The sequence below is a fragment of the Populus nigra genome, chromosome 7 (assembly GCF_951802175.1).
Source record: "Populus nigra chromosome 7, ddPopNigr1.1, whole genome shotgun sequence".
In the NCBI taxonomy this organism is placed as follows: Eukaryota; Viridiplantae; Streptophyta; class Magnoliopsida; order Malpighiales; family Salicaceae; genus Populus; species Populus nigra.
Genome location: NC_084858.1, coordinates 18,118,084 through 18,135,525, shown reverse-complemented (window position 1 = coordinate 18,135,525; position 17,442 = coordinate 18,118,084). Strand labels below are relative to the sequence as shown.

Genomic DNA, 17,442 nt, shown 5'->3' with positions numbered 1-17,442 from the left:
ACTCTGGGCTTTTAAACAACATATCAACAGTCCTGGTCTTTGTTTGCATTGGACCACTGATGTTTCGAGCCCATAATATAAAATCCCAGACCCCAAGTAACTCGCTCCGCCACTCATTGAAAGTAAAACTTCTCATCCGATAAATTTTAGGGTACTAAAACTATATATAAAGTAATTTTCTATAATTTATTTTTTTGGATTTACTTAAAAAAACAAAATTTAATTAGAGAAGATAAATCTTATATGGAGTATTTTTATCAATTTTAATGCGGGTGTTGATTTTATTTTCTTTGTCTTTCTTGTATCTGTCTTTTTTGTTTTTTTTTAAATAAATCCCATAAAATAACTAGAAATATACACTAATTTCAATACTCAACAACTCACTACGGCCCACGGTTTATCGAGAAATTTTACTGTACTTAAATTATAATAAATGATATTTTATTAGTTATTTTTTTAAAATTTATATATATTAAGTGGAGGTATTTTATTGTTTTTAATGGGGGTATTGATTTTATTTTCTCTTTATGTTTTGTATCTGTCTTTTTTTTAGATGACTTGTCAGTAGGCTAATTTTTCTTTCTAATAAAAATAATAATAACGCGCAGAGATTTCGCTGTCTATAGTAAACGACATGTAGTTAACTTTAAATTATTTAATCCATTCATGTTCGGATCCTAAACCACAAACCGAATAACAGAGTTGGATTTGTTCGGTCTTGCAAGGTAATTAATCAATCTCTCTGCTCCTTTACGTTGTCGCTTAAACCCTAGACTATACACGAAGAACTTAATCATGGGTATTATAATTATGAATATAGGGGTTTTGATTTTTAAAGCATGGAGAATTTTGTGCCCCTTGAGGTAGAGAGTTTGGGAGTAAGACTGAGAGTTAGTATCATGGGAGGTTATAATTCACCTTAGAAGAAAATTATGCTCTTTAAGTTTCAATTGATGAATCTCTCTGTAATGGCATCTTCTTTATCTGTTCATGTTTATGCTACTGGAGAGGTGATAAATACTAACTCTATATGGTTGTGTTAATCTTCTTCTCTTGTTCGTTGTTGGCAGTCGTGAGTGGTTAAGAGCATCCAATAATGGCGACAGTGAGTTCGGAATCTCTCCCAGAAACTCAGGCATCTGCCAATTCCACGAATTCTGATACTGCCCCTAAACCTCAAGTCATTTACCGCTGTAAAAGATGTAGAAGAATTGTTGCATCGGAGGAGAATATTGTCCCCCATGAGCGGGGAAAGGGAGAACAATGCTTTAAATGGAACAAGAAAAGCGTTGACTCCTGCAAAAATCAAGAGCCACCCGAATGCTCTTCTATATTTGTAGAGCCCATGAAGTGGATGCTAACAGGCAAGTATACACTACAAATATCTGTCCTTTTTCTATTTTGCATCAATGTATATGTGCCTTTTAAAAATTCTAAGTCGGATCTTGAAATTGCCAGTACAAGAAGGTTTTGTGGGGGAGAAACTTCAGTGCATGGGCTGCAAAGCGCGCTTGGGTTCCTTCAATTGGGCAGGCATGCAATGCAACTGTGGAACTTGGATCAATCCTGCGTTTCTACTTCACAAAAATAAATTAGATGAATGCCATATATGAGCAAGAGCTGTTATGGTTGAAGAAGTTCTAGCAACCATCAAAGGTAGAGGTTGCACTTACGCTGTGCTTGGATGCCCAGAGAGAGTCTTGCTTTATTAAATGCTTGGTACTTGTAGAAATGTACTAGAAATGGTGGTTCTAAATTTTAAATCTAGTATTTTCTTTGTGGATGTACTTTCGGCATAAATGCTATTCACATACATGTAGGACTAAGGAAAAACTGAAGCAAGTGTTAGCCTGCATCCCTTCTTGGATGGTGATCCTTTTTCTCCGACTAGATTACATAAGATTTAACAAATAAGAGAACAGAAACTAGAGTAAACAAAGATGAAATTAGTTGATCGGAAGGCAGTTGCAGGGTTATGAGCTAGCCTAACTGATTTTAATAGTTAGTAATTCGATTCTTTTTTGTCAATGTTGTTAGCTATTCCCTTGCTGTTTAAGTTTCTGGGCAAGATGTGAAGAGGGGTTTGAGTAAACACTGCATGATGTTCTGCTTGGCTTGGGACAATAACTTTGCTTGAAATGGCTTTTATGCATGATCTTTACAGTCATTAAATCTTCGCTATCTCATGTTGCTAGCATACTTCTCTAATTTAGCTTGACATATCCATTAGAGTGTGGTTTGAGTCATTCGGGTATAAACTCTGTAAACTGGACTTCAAATTTCAAAGTGCCATCTACTGGTTGGCCAGAAAATCCAGTTGTAATCAATCTTCTTAATCAATATTCGACCAAACTTTTTTCAATCAGGTCCTTGCTTTCTTTCTTTTATGTAATGTTTATAATGTAACAAGTCAGCATAACTGTAATCTTTATTATATTGAAAATTACACAATTAAGCATAGGAATGTGACGGACATATATATTTATTGCAATTTTGGTATTATTATTGTTGTTGTTATTATTATTATTATCAAATCCTTGATGAGCAAATTAATGCTAGATGGAGAAAGGAAACATGACAAGACAAAACTACAACTGCATTTAAAATTTGAAGCATGTAGAACTATTGCACGTGGCTGGATTGCCTGGTCTTCATCTGCAGAACTCTTGATGTAAATCACTGACCAACACCAAATGCCTCGACTGGGAAAGTTTTGGTGATACCAGCGAGGCTCTTGAAGTGAACTTTTCCAGTTGGTGGGTCATCAACAATTATCTGGCTAACTGGAGGCCAGAGCATGAGCTCCTTAGCCTTCACTCCTTTGAGTTTCTTGATGTTCTTTGTGCTGACAAAACCAGTTATTTCACTGTCGTAGCTTACGAGCTTGCTGATCATCTTGAAGTTGTGCTCGACCTTCTTCTTCTGCAGGATCCACATGTATCCAGTGCCCTTAACAAAACCAACTTCAACAACATCTGCAAGAGGGAGAAGTCCTAGAGGAAGTCCGTATTCCTCAAGAAGGGAAGCTGCCATTTTGAGCCCCTCTTCATGGCCCGTTTTCACTAATGCTCCTTCCTTCTCGGCCATGGCTGCTGAATTTCCTAGCTTCACTGGTTATAACTAAGAGCTCACTCTGAGGCAAATTTTGATTGATAGGACTTAGTTTTAGGTGATCTGTTTTTATACACAAACACACACACCAAATTATGACATGAATTGGACAAACTCAATGGAGAAAACAAAGAAACTACCCTTGTATTAACCACCAAAATTGGATCATTTCAAATTGATGTTCTCTGTGTCTTGTTTAAATGCTTCAACTGCAGCTATTTTAACATGTTTTATTTGGCGATATTGATGTGGACACCGGAAAAACAAAAATCATTTTCATATGCAATCTCTATATCATCGCCAGCTTCTCTATACAATAAAAGGTGTTTCCATGGCTTTTCGCTGCACTTCTTAACGTTAAACCATTTACAAGAACAGGTTCCAAAAACCACTTGTGCAGCACGTACAGAGGCTTCTCCTCTTTTTCTTACCAACATCAATCACATAACCCACCACTCTCTCAATCACTCCATTAGATATATTAGACAAGATGATGTTATCTTAAAGTTTCGTTTCTTAAATATATTATACCAAATTTAAAGTTTAAATTTCAAAAAAATTGCTAACAAACGATAGGATAGATGTATACTTTGTTAAGACTGAGTCAACTTCAAAACCTTCAAGTCAATAACAGGATTGGCCACAGTTTTAATTGTCAATAAATTGCTAACAATTCCAAATCATTTGAAATTTCCTTAATTGCATCCGTTAATAAACTTTTAAAATTGTTGGAAAATAAAATTTAGTCTCGATTGTTTCCAAAAACATTTTCTATCATCAAATTAAAATAAAAACAGATGACATAATTTCAATATAGAATTAAACTTTTAATCAATGCTTTTACGAGTGACTTGCGTCAACTTGTACCGTTGTAAATTAAAAAAAAAAAAAAACACCATCTAAAGTCTTTTTTAAATAATTTTCCACTTACTTATCATTTCGAATATAATATTTTAGAGTGGAACTTTGTTTCTCTTCACCCAAACTTTGCTGACGTTTATTGCATTACGCCATATGATAGTATATCCATAGACGTGGGACTATGAAAATTGCTTCTAGGATAATTATATTTTTAATTTTTTTCTTCTTTTCCTTATAAGTAGTTATATTTTTAATCTTAAAAATAAACATGCATGAAACGCCAAATAAAGAAATATGAAAAAACTTTCTGATATCCATGGGCTAACCCACAAGATATTTTCAAATATTGTTGGAAAAGTACTGATACCAAATCCAATTAATATATGAATATAAAGTAAAATGAGATATTGAGAATTGCTCACAGTAATTATAAGAAACTAGTTATATCATTCTGCCACTGGTTAGATAAAAAAAAATATGAAGAAAAACTAATGTTAAAAAATAAGCATAATAATAGAAAGTAAAAAATCAATATCCAAAGAGAAAAATTAATGTCCAATGATGAAAAATGAAACAAAAAAAAAACAATGCAAACCTATGTTAATTTGTTAACCCATAAAATCTGATTAACAAGCCATTTGATCGGAAGCATCATACATAAAAAAAAACTGCAAAAATCAATTCTTAATAAATCAAATATTGAATGATAAAATAAAAAAAAAATCAACCACATAAAAGGATCTGAAAGAAAAAAAACAATAACTAAAAACCAAAAAAAGATGCGAGCTCACTTCGGTTAACCCGCCAAACCCACGGGTTAGATCATGAGATTAAGATGACCCTATAAAAAAAAACAAAGAAAACCATGAAGCTTATTTTAAAAAAAAAAATCAACGTTGAGTAATGAGATCGAAAAAAAGAGTAAACAAAAAAAGATGTGAACTTGTGCCCAAGTCATTTGATTGGAAATATCAAACTTGAAAAAAATCATGAAACACAAATCTTAATAAATCAAATGTCAAATGATAAAATTGAAAAACAAAATCAGTCATAAAAAAATTATTCAAATAAAAAAAAATTACAATTAAAAGAATGAGAACCAAATTTGAAAAAAAAAACAAAGGATGAATAATTTTGAATTAAAAGGCTAAATTGAAAAGAAAAAATCAATTTCATAAAAGAATTAAAGAAGAAATCACTAAAGAGAATGAGGATCAAATCTTAAAAAATAAAAAAATTCTTGATTAAAAGATGAAATTGAAAACAATTGAAAGTTTACAAAAGAGGTAAGAAACAAATGAAAAAAAGAAAGAAAGAAAGAAAGAAAAAGAAATCAAGACCAAATTTGAAAAATCCCAAAACAAAAATAATAGATTGAAGGATACAATTAAAAAAAAAACTTACAAAAGGCCAAGGATAAAAATTAAACAAGTAAAAGAATGAGTACTAATACTCAAATATACCTAACTAAGAGGACTGCTATGAAATTTTACATGCCAAGTGCAGATATCGATTGAGAAAATTAAGAGAGAATAGAGAAAGAAAAAAATAGCTCTAGCGATAATTCATCTATCAAAACCCAACACGCACCAACTAGGGAGGTAGAGGACACAGTGAGGAATTGAATGACATGATAGAAGTAAATTTTTAACCTCTCTATGAAGACACATGCGTCGTCGAAGCGATGGGGCTTCTCTAACTCACCTGATAAAGTTTTTTTTATATATTTTTTAATTATTGTGAAAGACTAATTTACCCCTCAACCAACCTTATAATAACAAAAAAAAATCTTGTTTAAAATATAAAAATACACCCAAAGAAAGCTTAACTAAATTTTGAAACTAAGGTTATTTTAGTAAATTCAATGTGCTAAAAATAAGAGATCTAAAAAAAAAACCCTAGAGACTATTTATCTGATTTTTTGCTTTTAAGGGTAGTGAATATATTTTACTATTCTAAAAAAGAGAGAAATACCATTGTACTCTTAATAAAAACAAAAATGACAGCACTATGAAAAGATCATTTTACCCTCGAGTTTTGTTTTTTAGGTTGATTTGATGAAGAGTAAAATCATCAATTCACTACTAAAATCCGTAATAATTTATGTCTGGTGTTATAATATTTTTCTCACTCCTTATAATATTTCTTGTTAATAATTCATTCAATTATTAAGTTTAATATATTTTTTTATTTGAGAAAAAAGGATTTGAGACTAAGTTTTGTGCTAACTAAAACTAAGTTTTTTCTCGGATAATTTGAAAGATATAACTCTAATATTAAATGCATTTAAAAAAATTAAAAAAAACTCTTCTCAATGTTCTAAAGTTTCAATGATGAAAACTAACATTCCTGACCACAAGACTAACCCCTTAAAATCTTATAAAATCTTAAAGTTTGAATAAGTAAAGAACTTTAAGGTAGTGTTTAGTTGTTGTTTTAAAATAGAAAAGATAGAAACAATGAAGAAATGTTTCTGTATATTTTTTATTTTAAAAATACAAAAATTTACTTTAAATTTATTTTTTGTTTTTATTTTTTGTATTTCAATCAAACAAGTTTTTATCGCTTTTATATATATTTGTTACGTTCTGAAAACACTAACCAAATACAACCTAAAAAATAATTGTAAGTTAAAAAAATATTGGAAAAACAATCCCAAATTTAATAAATACATGACTATATATATATTAAGAATGGAACACCCATGTCATAAAGGTGTTTTTTTTAGACGAAACCGAAACCCACCCATTTTATATGCAATATATGTTATGGATGATATGAACTGCATGTATGTCCACTTTTGCTTTTGTCAATCCATTTTTGGTCCTTTTGGAGTTGATCTAATTAGAGCATAATAAATTCTTATGGAAAAAAAGTATCTTGATTAACTTTTGGGATCCAGCATCATTAATTAAGTTCTATAATATGCTAAATTGGGATTTCTTTTTCCAGTTCCTTGATTTTCATTGTATATATTATTTATTTAGGAAAATAAAACAAGAAGAAAAGCTTATAATTAGAGCAAAGCTTGCCCTTAAATAAAATTCAAGTGATGGATTAGAGTTGACCGTCGAGCTAGGGGTAAACTTTTTATGGGATATCTGTCCCCTTTGGGTCATAAAAAAAATAAATGGAAGGATTATGTTGGATACATGCGTAGAAGTTGCAATGAGTGATAATTTTAACAGACCTAAGAGTTTAAATATATTTCTGGTTGGATATACGAGTAATAATTTTCAGGTTACTATTATTTTTTCCTATCCACGATAACCTCATCAGTTCTTAGGATGGAAAAAGAAATTCTCTCTCAAAATAATTATCACCTGAAAAAAGAAAATGGGTTAGAGCTACCACAAGTGTTCTTTAAGACAAAAAAAAAAAAAGTTAAAGCAAAAAATTAAAGCAAACCTTGCTCACGAAGCACAATCAAGTAATTGATTAGAGCTGACCTAAGACTTCAAGACACAACCGTTGGATGGTTTCCAAGAAATTGCAGTAGCTAGGTGACGGATGAGTGCTGAGTTAGTTTATGACTGCAATACTTTATTATTACGACATTAAAACTTTTGTGTCTCTCCAAATAATATTTGTCAACTGAAAAGAAAAATGGTTCTGAGACGGACTTGGCCTCGAATCGTGATCCAGAGACAGCATCGGTTTGATAACAATCTTCAACGAGGTCATTTTCAAGGAACTTGCCCACCATTTGCACCAACTTCAACGCTCTTTTATCAACCATTGTTAATTAACTTAACACATGATCAGTTAATTATTGAGCTGTTAGCTTGCTTTTCTAGATCTTAATTGGACCTATGATTAAGGTGTTAATTAACAAACTAAATCATACACACTCATTTAGCCTTACCCAACTATTTGGGTAAGCCAACTTTGGTTAACGTTTAAATTGCAATATAGATAGGTAGGGTCATTGATGCGCTGGAATTCGGCCATGTACCAGCATACTTTCTTATCTTTTTTATGCACACCCATTTTATACCCTACGCGGTCGCTTTGACAAAAAGATTCATGGATTCCAAGTAAAAACTTGAATGATATTTAGTTAATTGATTAAATAAACGATATGATATTCCTCGTGGTAGGTTCCATAGCCAACAAGAAACTAATATTTTGGTATACTTCATTAACAAGAAACTAATATATGTAGGAACTTTGATCTGAAATTCGTGTCAAAATGAATTTGATCTACACTTAAAAGGAACCTCTAACGTGTGAGAGATATGAAATTAATATATGCTTGAATATTTCTGGTATCTTTGTTTGGCCTGAGCAAATTGTAAAAGCCATCGATGGAGCTAGCTGCATTCTGACTTCTAAGCAGCTGCTATGCACTTTCTGCCGAATCTTTGTTCAAGTTTTGTCGCTTAGAAGCAACTTGAAGAAAAGAAAAAAAGAAAAGGTATGTGGGGGACTTCGTATATTTTATTCTTTCTTATCCCTCTTCTAGTTCTATGCCTTGTATTAACTCCCAAGAAGAAACGAGTAAAATGAAACGTAAGCTGCTTCCTGCGCTCTATATAAACACCCACTTCTCAAGTCATTCTTCATCATATCCTCATACATACAGTTCAACATTTAAAAACAACCAGAGCTCCTAGCTTATAATTAAGATTTCTATTAAGCTCCCAAGATGACTGTAAGAAGTCTTTCTCAAGCTCTCTATCTCCTTCTCTTAGCACTTGCATGATGCGTTCATAACTTTTATAATTTCTACATGAAAAATGTTCTATAATGTTCTTGTTATGCGTCATTAATTGATTTGCTACCTAGCTAACGGCTGTGTTAAGGTTTTGTAGTCCAGCCATTATAAACGTGTTCTTGCATCGAATAATTATTAGTATCACACAACCGTAATTAAGCTAAGCTTGCTAAGAGTAAATATTCTAGGTAGCTCATCTCTAAAATCAAAATTAAATTCTAGCTAGCATACAATACCATTAAAAGGGTTAACTATAACTGTGTGTGTGTGTATCCATGCATGTAGGATTTAATCTAGTATAGTATATACTTCATTGAACTATATATATTCTCGTTCTCGTTCTTGTCAATTAGAAGTTGTGTTGATTTTGTTGCCAAGAAATTATTGATGTTAATTTAATTAGCATTAGAATCATATGCATGCTGACCAAAATAAACCCTTTGTTCTAATGTTTCAGATCACAGAGATGAAAGTCTATATGGATTGTGCTGGCTGCGAGACCAAGATAAGGAAGGCTATTCAAAAACTAGATGGTACGTACGTCCCATTATATGTTACTTTCATTTCAAATAATTATATTTTTTTTCTCGTGTTTGTGTGTGAGAGACGTACGTACTGATGGTTAAACATCATTTTCGTTTTTTTTCACAGGAGTGGATGATATCGATATAGACATATATATGCAAAAAGTAACAGTTATGGGATGGGCAGACCAGAGAAAAGTTCTTAAAGCAGTGAGGAAGACAGGAAGAAGAGCTGAGCTATGGCCATACCCATACAATCCTGAATCCTATAACTTCAACCAACAGTACTATTATCAGCAGCAGCATGAACAAGAAACAGTTACTTACTATGAAAAGAAGCCTACCCCTTCATACAACTACGACAAGCATGGCTACAATGAAGAAGAGTTTGGTTACTATCAAAAGCCAGTTTATGCCACCATTGTTGATGAAGAAGCTAGTGCCCTCTTCAGTGATGAAAATCCTCATGCCTGCTCCATCATGTAATGGTGTGACTTAGGCAATATCTCTGAATTTTCTTTTCATCATTTTTGTGTATAAGATGTATTTTGGCCGAGTTGACTGAAATTTTATGATATAAGCAAAGGTCGTTTGTAAATATATATTTGTAATTTAAAAGGTCTTTGGGTTGGGCTTACAGTACTGTGGCCCCTTTTGGGTTTTTTGCGCTCCAAGAGGCGTTCAAGCAGGCTCTGATTATTTTTTCCCTCTTACTTACTAACTGAAAGTACGGACTTCGTCGTCTCCTTAAATAACATTAGACTATTAGAGTACTAATGGTATGCACAATTAAGTCATGAAAAACCTTAAATAAAAATTTAATTTTCCATGGTTGTGTAGTATGCTATTTAGGGGATGTTTGGGTTAGTGATTGTTTTTTAAAGTTTTTTTCATTTAAAAATATATTAAAATAATATTTATTTTTAGTTTTTAAAATATATCTTTAATATTAACATATTAAAACGATTCAAAAAAATATAAAAAATTAATTTTAAATAAAAAATTAAATTTTAGCCTACTTTTATTATATCGCAATCCCAAACAGGGCAAAATCCTTGTATCATTACTCACAAATCAATGTTGGGACTTTTTTTATTTATTTATTTGAACTTATAGTACTTGTTGAAATCCTCATGAAGCATATTTCAAGTTTCACTCTACTTTATTCCGTTTTATTTTTGAGAGCGTGTTTGGCAGTGTAATAGCGGTTGCTTTTCAAATAACTTTTCATGTCGAAATGCATGCTAATGATTTTTTTTATTTTTTAAAAATTATTTTTGACATCAGCACATCAAAACGATCTAAAACGTACAAACCATATTAAATTTTAACAAAAAAAATTAAATTTTTTAAAAACACAGTTTGAACTATAGTTATCATCATGTTATTTGCATTTCTCTTTAACAGTGCAATATTAATAAATTGGATAAATGGAAAATAATTGTTCCAAAAAGAAAAGAAAAAGTGAAAAATCCCAAATATCTCTCTCTCTCTCTCACCCACCTAATATGATGCAGTAAGTATCTCTATGCCAATTTTCTCTCTCTCTCTCTCTCTCTCTCTCTCTCTCTCTCTCTCTCTTACCCACCTAATATGATGTGATAAGTATCTCTACGCCAATTTTAAATATGTTTTAGAATCCAAATTTCATTTTATTTTTTTCATGGAGAAGACCAAGTAGTGTGATAATGAAGATGTGTTTTACCATAATTATGATTTGGCAAGTTTGTGAGGATTTACTTTGTGTTTGGTAAAGTATTTGTAATGCGTTCATATTGAAGCTTTTAAGTTTTTTTTTTGGATAATTTTGATATATTGATATGATACACAAGCCTAGAAAGTTATTAAACTTGTGTTTTTTTAATTTTGATACACTTTTGCAAAAAGCATTGCATCACATTAATAAAACATCTACTAATAATAGATGTAATGCCTCCCTTTTTATTTTGGTATCTTTATACATGCAAACAATCATTTACAATTAAAAAAATGATATATATTTTTTTCAAGTTACCTCGTTCTTATTTCATTTTATTATATTTTATTCCGAGTGATTTTTGACATAACTTGTAACACTATTGTACACTACACATGCATATCTAACATATTAGAATTCTTCTAACTAAAATAATAAATTTATTCAATTCAATAAAATTTTAGTAAAGTTTTCTCTGCACAGGAACCTACCTAAAATTATGTCTTGTATTAATTACCTGCAAAGATATTAACAACCTAGATCACATTCATTTCATTCAATCAATACTTATATAAGAGGTGCATCATCCATCATTTCTTTAAAATACAAGTACATACATTACACCTCCAATTATAAAGGTCATGACATTACCATATAATTATAGTTATTAATATATATTAAGGTATTCATTCTTTTAATACAATATCGTACCATCTTGACTTAAAATATACAAAACCAGTATGTTATTAGAAATTAATACAAAGTTCTATCTAATATAATAATATGACAAAAAGCTAAGGTGTAAACCGTCGGAAAGGGGTGTGACTCGTGTGAGGTACTTGTATGATACACACAAATATAAATTAATACATGAAAAAGAAAGTTCAACCTAGAGTTTATTTTATTTATAAGCCTCATGTTTATGGACATGGATAAGAGAAATAAGTAATCTAGTTAGACCCACTTGTAAATTATGTTTGGTAGTGTAATTATTAATTTCACCCAAATTATTGATGACAACATTTATTAATAATGTATCTATCAATTCCAATAATTTTTTTATTAAAAATGAATTTGCAATCTAATAATTAATTATGAATTATATACAAATTCTATTTCTCATCAAATATGAACTAAACAATAAAATTAACAAAAATAATCGGTATCCAACTAAATATCCATCATTTATTCAATTCAAACTTATTCAATCTAACTTAATACTTTTTAGTTATTATCAATTCTAAAAAAAATTAATTTTCCTTAAATTTCTAGCTTAACAATAAATTTAGCAAAATATAATTAGTACCCATTAAATTACCCATCATCTCTTCAATTATAACACATCTAAGTTACAAACTTAATCTCAATTTCATCAAATGAAAAATAAAATCAATTCCCCCCAAACCCAAAACAAATCCTAACATACACATCATGCATTAATACAAGAAAACTATTTAGAAAAAAGTTATAGAACACTTAAATATATAAGGCAATTACAGATACTACAAAAACAAATTCAATAAATTAACCTCAACACAAATGGGTCACAAAAAAATAGATAAGTTTGCTTACTTGGTGTAGTGAAGGTTCATAAAAGATGGAACCAAAAGAGAAAAGTTGACACTACTAACAAATATAGATTGATGCTGGTGGTTTGGGTGGTTGTATTTATAAGGGAAAAAAGAACTATCTAGTTTTAATTCATTTAAATTTTTCAATATAATTTCCATCACCATTTCCATCAATATTGCTAATGTGTTGAATTACCAATGGGATTTTTATTGATTTTTTTTATTCTATCGCAATTTCCATCGGAATCTACCGATGGGAAATATTATGTTGTTATTTCCATCAAAAACTACCTACAAAATTTTTTCTTTTAGCATTTTTTTTTGTTATTTGCTAACTTTCTGGTAATGTACGATGAAGTAGTCATTTGAAGAACCATTATTTAATGGAGTCAACTTGGTGACCATCCTGAATAGATGTATATGGTAAATGTTTGGTGGAGAAAGTTTAAGTTTAGAAAAATAATCTCAAATTCAAGTATCTAATTTTTTAAATTATAAAATAAATTAAGAAAATTTTTTGGTCAAAGAAGAGCAATGAGTTACTTGTGAGGAGAGTATGAAAAAATCATAGTGCAATTATAAAAGTTTAAAGAACCAATATTCAATATGTTTTCATAATTAAGTGTTATATTAATTTTATATTATTTTAAACATGTTTTATTTTATTTTCTTACCTAACTTATATATAATAAATTAAATCATATATGATTTAACAATTAGGTGTACCAAGTTATGTGATTTTTTTAATGATACCTATACAAAGCCAAATCGAATAACATAGAGATATGAAAAAGATATAGACCAAAGTATGTCATATATCATAATTGGGAAATACATCTTGAGTTTGTTGTATCGAAAACTCTTATAAAGCATTCATGATCCAATAAACAAAATCAAAATAAAAAAAACTCATGGATGGATGAGCAAGCACAATAGAGGAGCGATTTCATTTACCCATCATGCCCAACACCAAATAAGATTTCATTGTGATATATTTCGTTATTTGTCTTGAAGTCTTAGTTATGTATTTATTAGTGAGACTTCTAACAAACTATTTAATATACAAGAAAGAACTGGGTCGAGAACGACTCTAATGAAGTTATACAAAGAAACTAATATAAAAAGAGAGATATGATAAAATTTTCATCGATAAAAGAGCGTATCCATTCGTAGTAAGTGTTTTGATAATTATTATTGATTTAAAATTGTTTATTTGTATCAATTGTATGAAATGTAATTGAATTTTAAAACCCGATTTTATTTGGAGAGATATAATACCAACATGGTTGAGAAATTTAGTGAAAATACTTTCACTCCTCGTAATGATCCTCAAGTGTGGTTGAAAACTATTGCAACAACCTGATCAAATATGAATTAGATTTGTAGTTTGCCTATAGCATCAACCAGAGAATTGAGAGAGTGTTGTACTATTTTAACTTTAAGCACATCGTATTCTGACCTAAGCTATTAATCATAGGAATTTGATAAGATTGTGAAGCAAAAGATTCAGGAAAAAATGGCTATTGAAATGAAGACAATGCAACAAAATAGAATTTATCTAGCTCAACAAAGTACAATTATAGGTGTATCATTTCCTCCCATGCATGGACCTTTTAGCACCTTTAGCACACTTCATTTTTAGCACATCCAATGAGATGTACCAGGTATACTTCTTTTTATTGATCTAATAGTATTCCCGAATGGTTTCACACTTGTATCTTTTATTGTTTATTTGTACTTTTTTTTTAATATGAAATTCTACTTATCTTATTGTTGTGCATTATTTATATGAATTCGCCTCTTAAATCTTCAAACTGTGAAAACTTATGTTTGTATAATTTATTTAGCATTATTCATTGTGAAAATTTTATAAATTAATTTTTGGAGATACCTTTTGTTGTTGTTGTGGTTTTATTATGAGTAAGCAATCATTGATTTTGGGATCATAACAAACAAAATAAAAATAAAATAAAATCTCTAATGAAATCATCAAATGTTTCTATCCATTCTAAAACTTTTGGTAAAACTTCTAAAAATTATAGCAACTCAGCAACAGAATATTTAGTCAAAAAAATATACGGTGATGAAATTTCTAATAAAAAATAGATGGTAAAAGTTGATTTTTAAATGTGAATATTTTATAGATGATTTCTTCAATATTGAAAATTTCTATGGAGAAATAAAAAACAATAAAAATTTTAACAAAAATTAAATGGTAAAAACTGATTTTTAGGTGCAAATATTTTATTAATAATTTTATTAGTATTGAAAATTGCGGAAAAAATTATTGGTAGAATAAAAAGACCTAATAATTTATTTTTTAATACCAAAAAAATATTTTTTATATACCAATATAATATTCCGTCGATATTAAAGTTTAATTTTGTGGTAGGATATCTTTTAAGAGCTAAATATGAGTAATAATTGATCTTCATATTGAAATGCCATACAGAGCAACCATCCCTAAAGAGTATTATAAGTCAACTACATGATTGATTTTGTGCAACTCAGAAATATAATTACCAAAAAAAAATTGATAATATAGTGTATTAATCAGAAATATTTTGAATAGATGTGACCATTAGTTTATTAGTTAATATTCTCTATTGTCTTATTTATTGAAATTTTAAATGCAGACATAAGAAATAAAAAGGCCAAATATCAAGTTATGAGGTTAATATGCACATACATAGAACTATATACCATTAGAAATTTAGAAGGTTATATGATCAAAACCGGTTTTGTATATATAATACACGCATGATGATAAAGATAAAGACTATCAACAAGTTTGACCACCTGAGCCACCGCTCCTCCGCCGCTTCACGGGGAAAACATGACGGGAACTGCCATGGGTCGTTGCCAAGTGCCACTCCTCCAAAACCATCCCATCTAGCTCAAATTGGTGAACCCCACCAGAGCCATCATACAAGCACCCCTCCGAGTAACCGTCAAGACCAACCCGGCCAGGTGGCTTAGTTTTCCGGCGGCCGGCACCCACAGGAACATTTCGTAGGGCCCCACCTGCCGTCCAGTACCTCTGGCAGCCCTTACAGAAATATCTTGGCTGGTTAACATTGTAGTTGTTGAAGTAACAAAACTTGGTCTCCATGCTCTTACATCTAGGGCAAGGTCTGACCTTCTCTGGTCTCTTGTCAGTGGTTGGATTTTCCTTGTTTGGATCTTCTTTATTACCTTCTTGTTTATCATGCAACGTAATTGTTGCTCCAAAGAGCTTGATGCCCTCTTCTTGGCTAGCCATGATGGAGATAAACAAATTAAGGATGAAATAGAGAGAAATATCAACACTAATTTGCGGTTTACCAAGGGGAAAATGAGAGAGAAGATTTACTTGTAGATAGATAGGAATGGGAGGTGCTTATGTGCATATATAAAGTGCTAAAAAACATGTTGGGAACCCCCCCCCCCCCCCCCCCCCCAGGAAAAAAATAAAAATAAATAAAGACTCATGTGACATAGCCGCCAAGGAACAAGTTAGGTGGCGTGGAAAAGCTGATGATGAGCTTTTTTGGTCCACATCATCAATCCACGTCATGAACAGTGTCGTGTATAAAAGTCTAAATGTAGGACCCATTACAGGTGGGTCGCGTACAAAGCGTCAAGGATAGGAATAAATTAAGGAGAGATAAAGTTTTGTCTAAATGGAAGTTCTAACCCATAAAGAAGGGATCAAGGACTAAATTAAAGTACTCTGCATTTGCCTTTGAAAAGTTACTTTTGTGCATGGATATGGCCGTTTGCTTTTAATGGATTATGTTTCCACATCAGGGTAGTGGTAATTTTCTATAGGTAACTATCGGCACATTGACTAACACGTAGTGACGACAAGCAGAGTCAAAGGATATTGTAAGGAAAAAAAAACTATAATAATAATAATATAAAAGATCGAAAGTATTTCATACTTTTGTATTAAATTTAATATAGCAGCAGAGTCTTTTAATGGTTCAATAATCTAAGAAATATTTTATGACACCCCAAAAAAAAGCATAAATCCATCACAAAATTGCTTAAAATGATAGTTCTAGAGAAAACAAGTTGTTTGAAATGAAGAGAAGCTTTCACATTTCCAATTCCCAGTCAAATTGTTTGGAGGAAATCTCATCTGACAGTCGTTTAACAAACTAAAGGGAAAGAAAAGGTTGTTTAAAATGGGGGGATGCTTTCACATTTCCATTAACGTACCTTATCAAGTCAAATTGTCTGGAGAAGAGATAGTTTATGACACTAATTTTCCATATCAGAAGTTTGTACGAAAAAAAAAAGAATACAGACAACTCACATCAGAGACAACTTTCTGTCATGTCCAATAGTAAGATAATAGGCACTTATATCCGTACGCATATATATATATATATATATATATGAGGATTTTGTAAGTGTATGCATGTCATGGGGCATCTTATGGTGCATTGATTAAGCTGGACTGTGAGGAAGGAACATGAAAATCAAACTTTTCACATGCCTTGATCTTGGGGGTGTTGAAGATTGGATTAGTGTTTGGAATTATAGTAGTTTTTTTAAAGTATATTTTATTTGAAAATATATTAAAATAATATTTTTTATTTTTTAAAATTTATTTTTAATATGAGTATATTAAAATGATTAAAAAAATTTAACAAGCTCGAGATTCCAAAATATGAGATTCCACTGGTGACCTAGCTACTTGCTTTCTAGCTGGTGATTTATAATATGTGAAAGATTAAAGAACTATGTGGGCATATTTTATTTATCCTCACAAAAGTTGGATGCCGCTTAATGCTATTGCTTTTTGCTTAAAACCCATCTTTTCACCTGTTTTGTGTGGCTTTGTTGCTTCCTTTACGTCTTTTGAAAATGTTGGGTATGTGTTTATGGGTAGCTTTCAGTTGCAATTGAGGAGTCTATGGGGTTTTTTTTAGTGAAGGAATCCGATCTGATTAGTATAAAAAAATAGCCTCGTTT

General features: G+C 30.8%; 4 protein-coding genes across 4 annotated transcripts; 2 read left to right on the top strand and 2 right to left on the bottom strand.

The window, feature by feature from the left end:
* The first annotated feature begins 620 nt into the window (after positions 1-620).
* On the top strand, positions 621-1,787 carry LOC133698862 (probable inactive dual specificity protein phosphatase-like At4g18593). Its single transcript, XM_062121957.1, has 3 exons — positions 621-725; positions 1,071-1,364; positions 1,459-1,787. The coding sequence occupies exons 2-3, from the start codon at positions 1,097-1,099 to the stop codon at positions 1,611-1,613; spliced, it is 423 nt and encodes a 140-aa protein (XP_061977941.1). The 5' UTR covers positions 621-725; positions 1,071-1,096; the 3' UTR covers positions 1,614-1,787.
* An 889-nt stretch (positions 1,788-2,676) lies between these two features.
* LOC133700138 (uncharacterized) lies at positions 2,677-3,087 on the bottom strand. The gene has a single exon (XM_062123689.1). The coding sequence runs from the start codon at positions 3,085-3,087 to the stop codon at positions 2,677-2,679; it is 411 nt and encodes a 136-aa protein (XP_061979673.1).
* Positions 3,088-8,472: 5,385 nt separating this feature from the next.
* Positions 8,473-9,813, top strand: LOC133699949 (heavy metal-associated isoprenylated plant protein 28-like). The gene is made up of 3 exons (XM_062123478.1): positions 8,473-8,626; positions 9,147-9,222; positions 9,341-9,813. The coding sequence occupies exons 1-3, from the start codon at positions 8,621-8,623 to the stop codon at positions 9,697-9,699; spliced, it is 441 nt and encodes a 146-aa protein (XP_061979462.1). The 5' UTR covers positions 8,473-8,620; the 3' UTR covers positions 9,700-9,813.
* A 5,313-nt stretch (positions 9,814-15,126) lies between these two features.
* On the bottom strand, positions 15,127-15,891 carry LOC133699083 (dof zinc finger protein DOF1.5-like). Its single transcript, XM_062122219.1, has one exon. It carries the CDS (start codon positions 15,740-15,742, stop codon positions 15,263-15,265), a length of 480 nt encoding a protein of 159 aa, XP_061978203.1. The 5' UTR covers positions 15,743-15,891; the 3' UTR covers positions 15,127-15,262.
* Between the last annotated feature and the right edge of the window lie 1,551 nt (positions 15,892-17,442).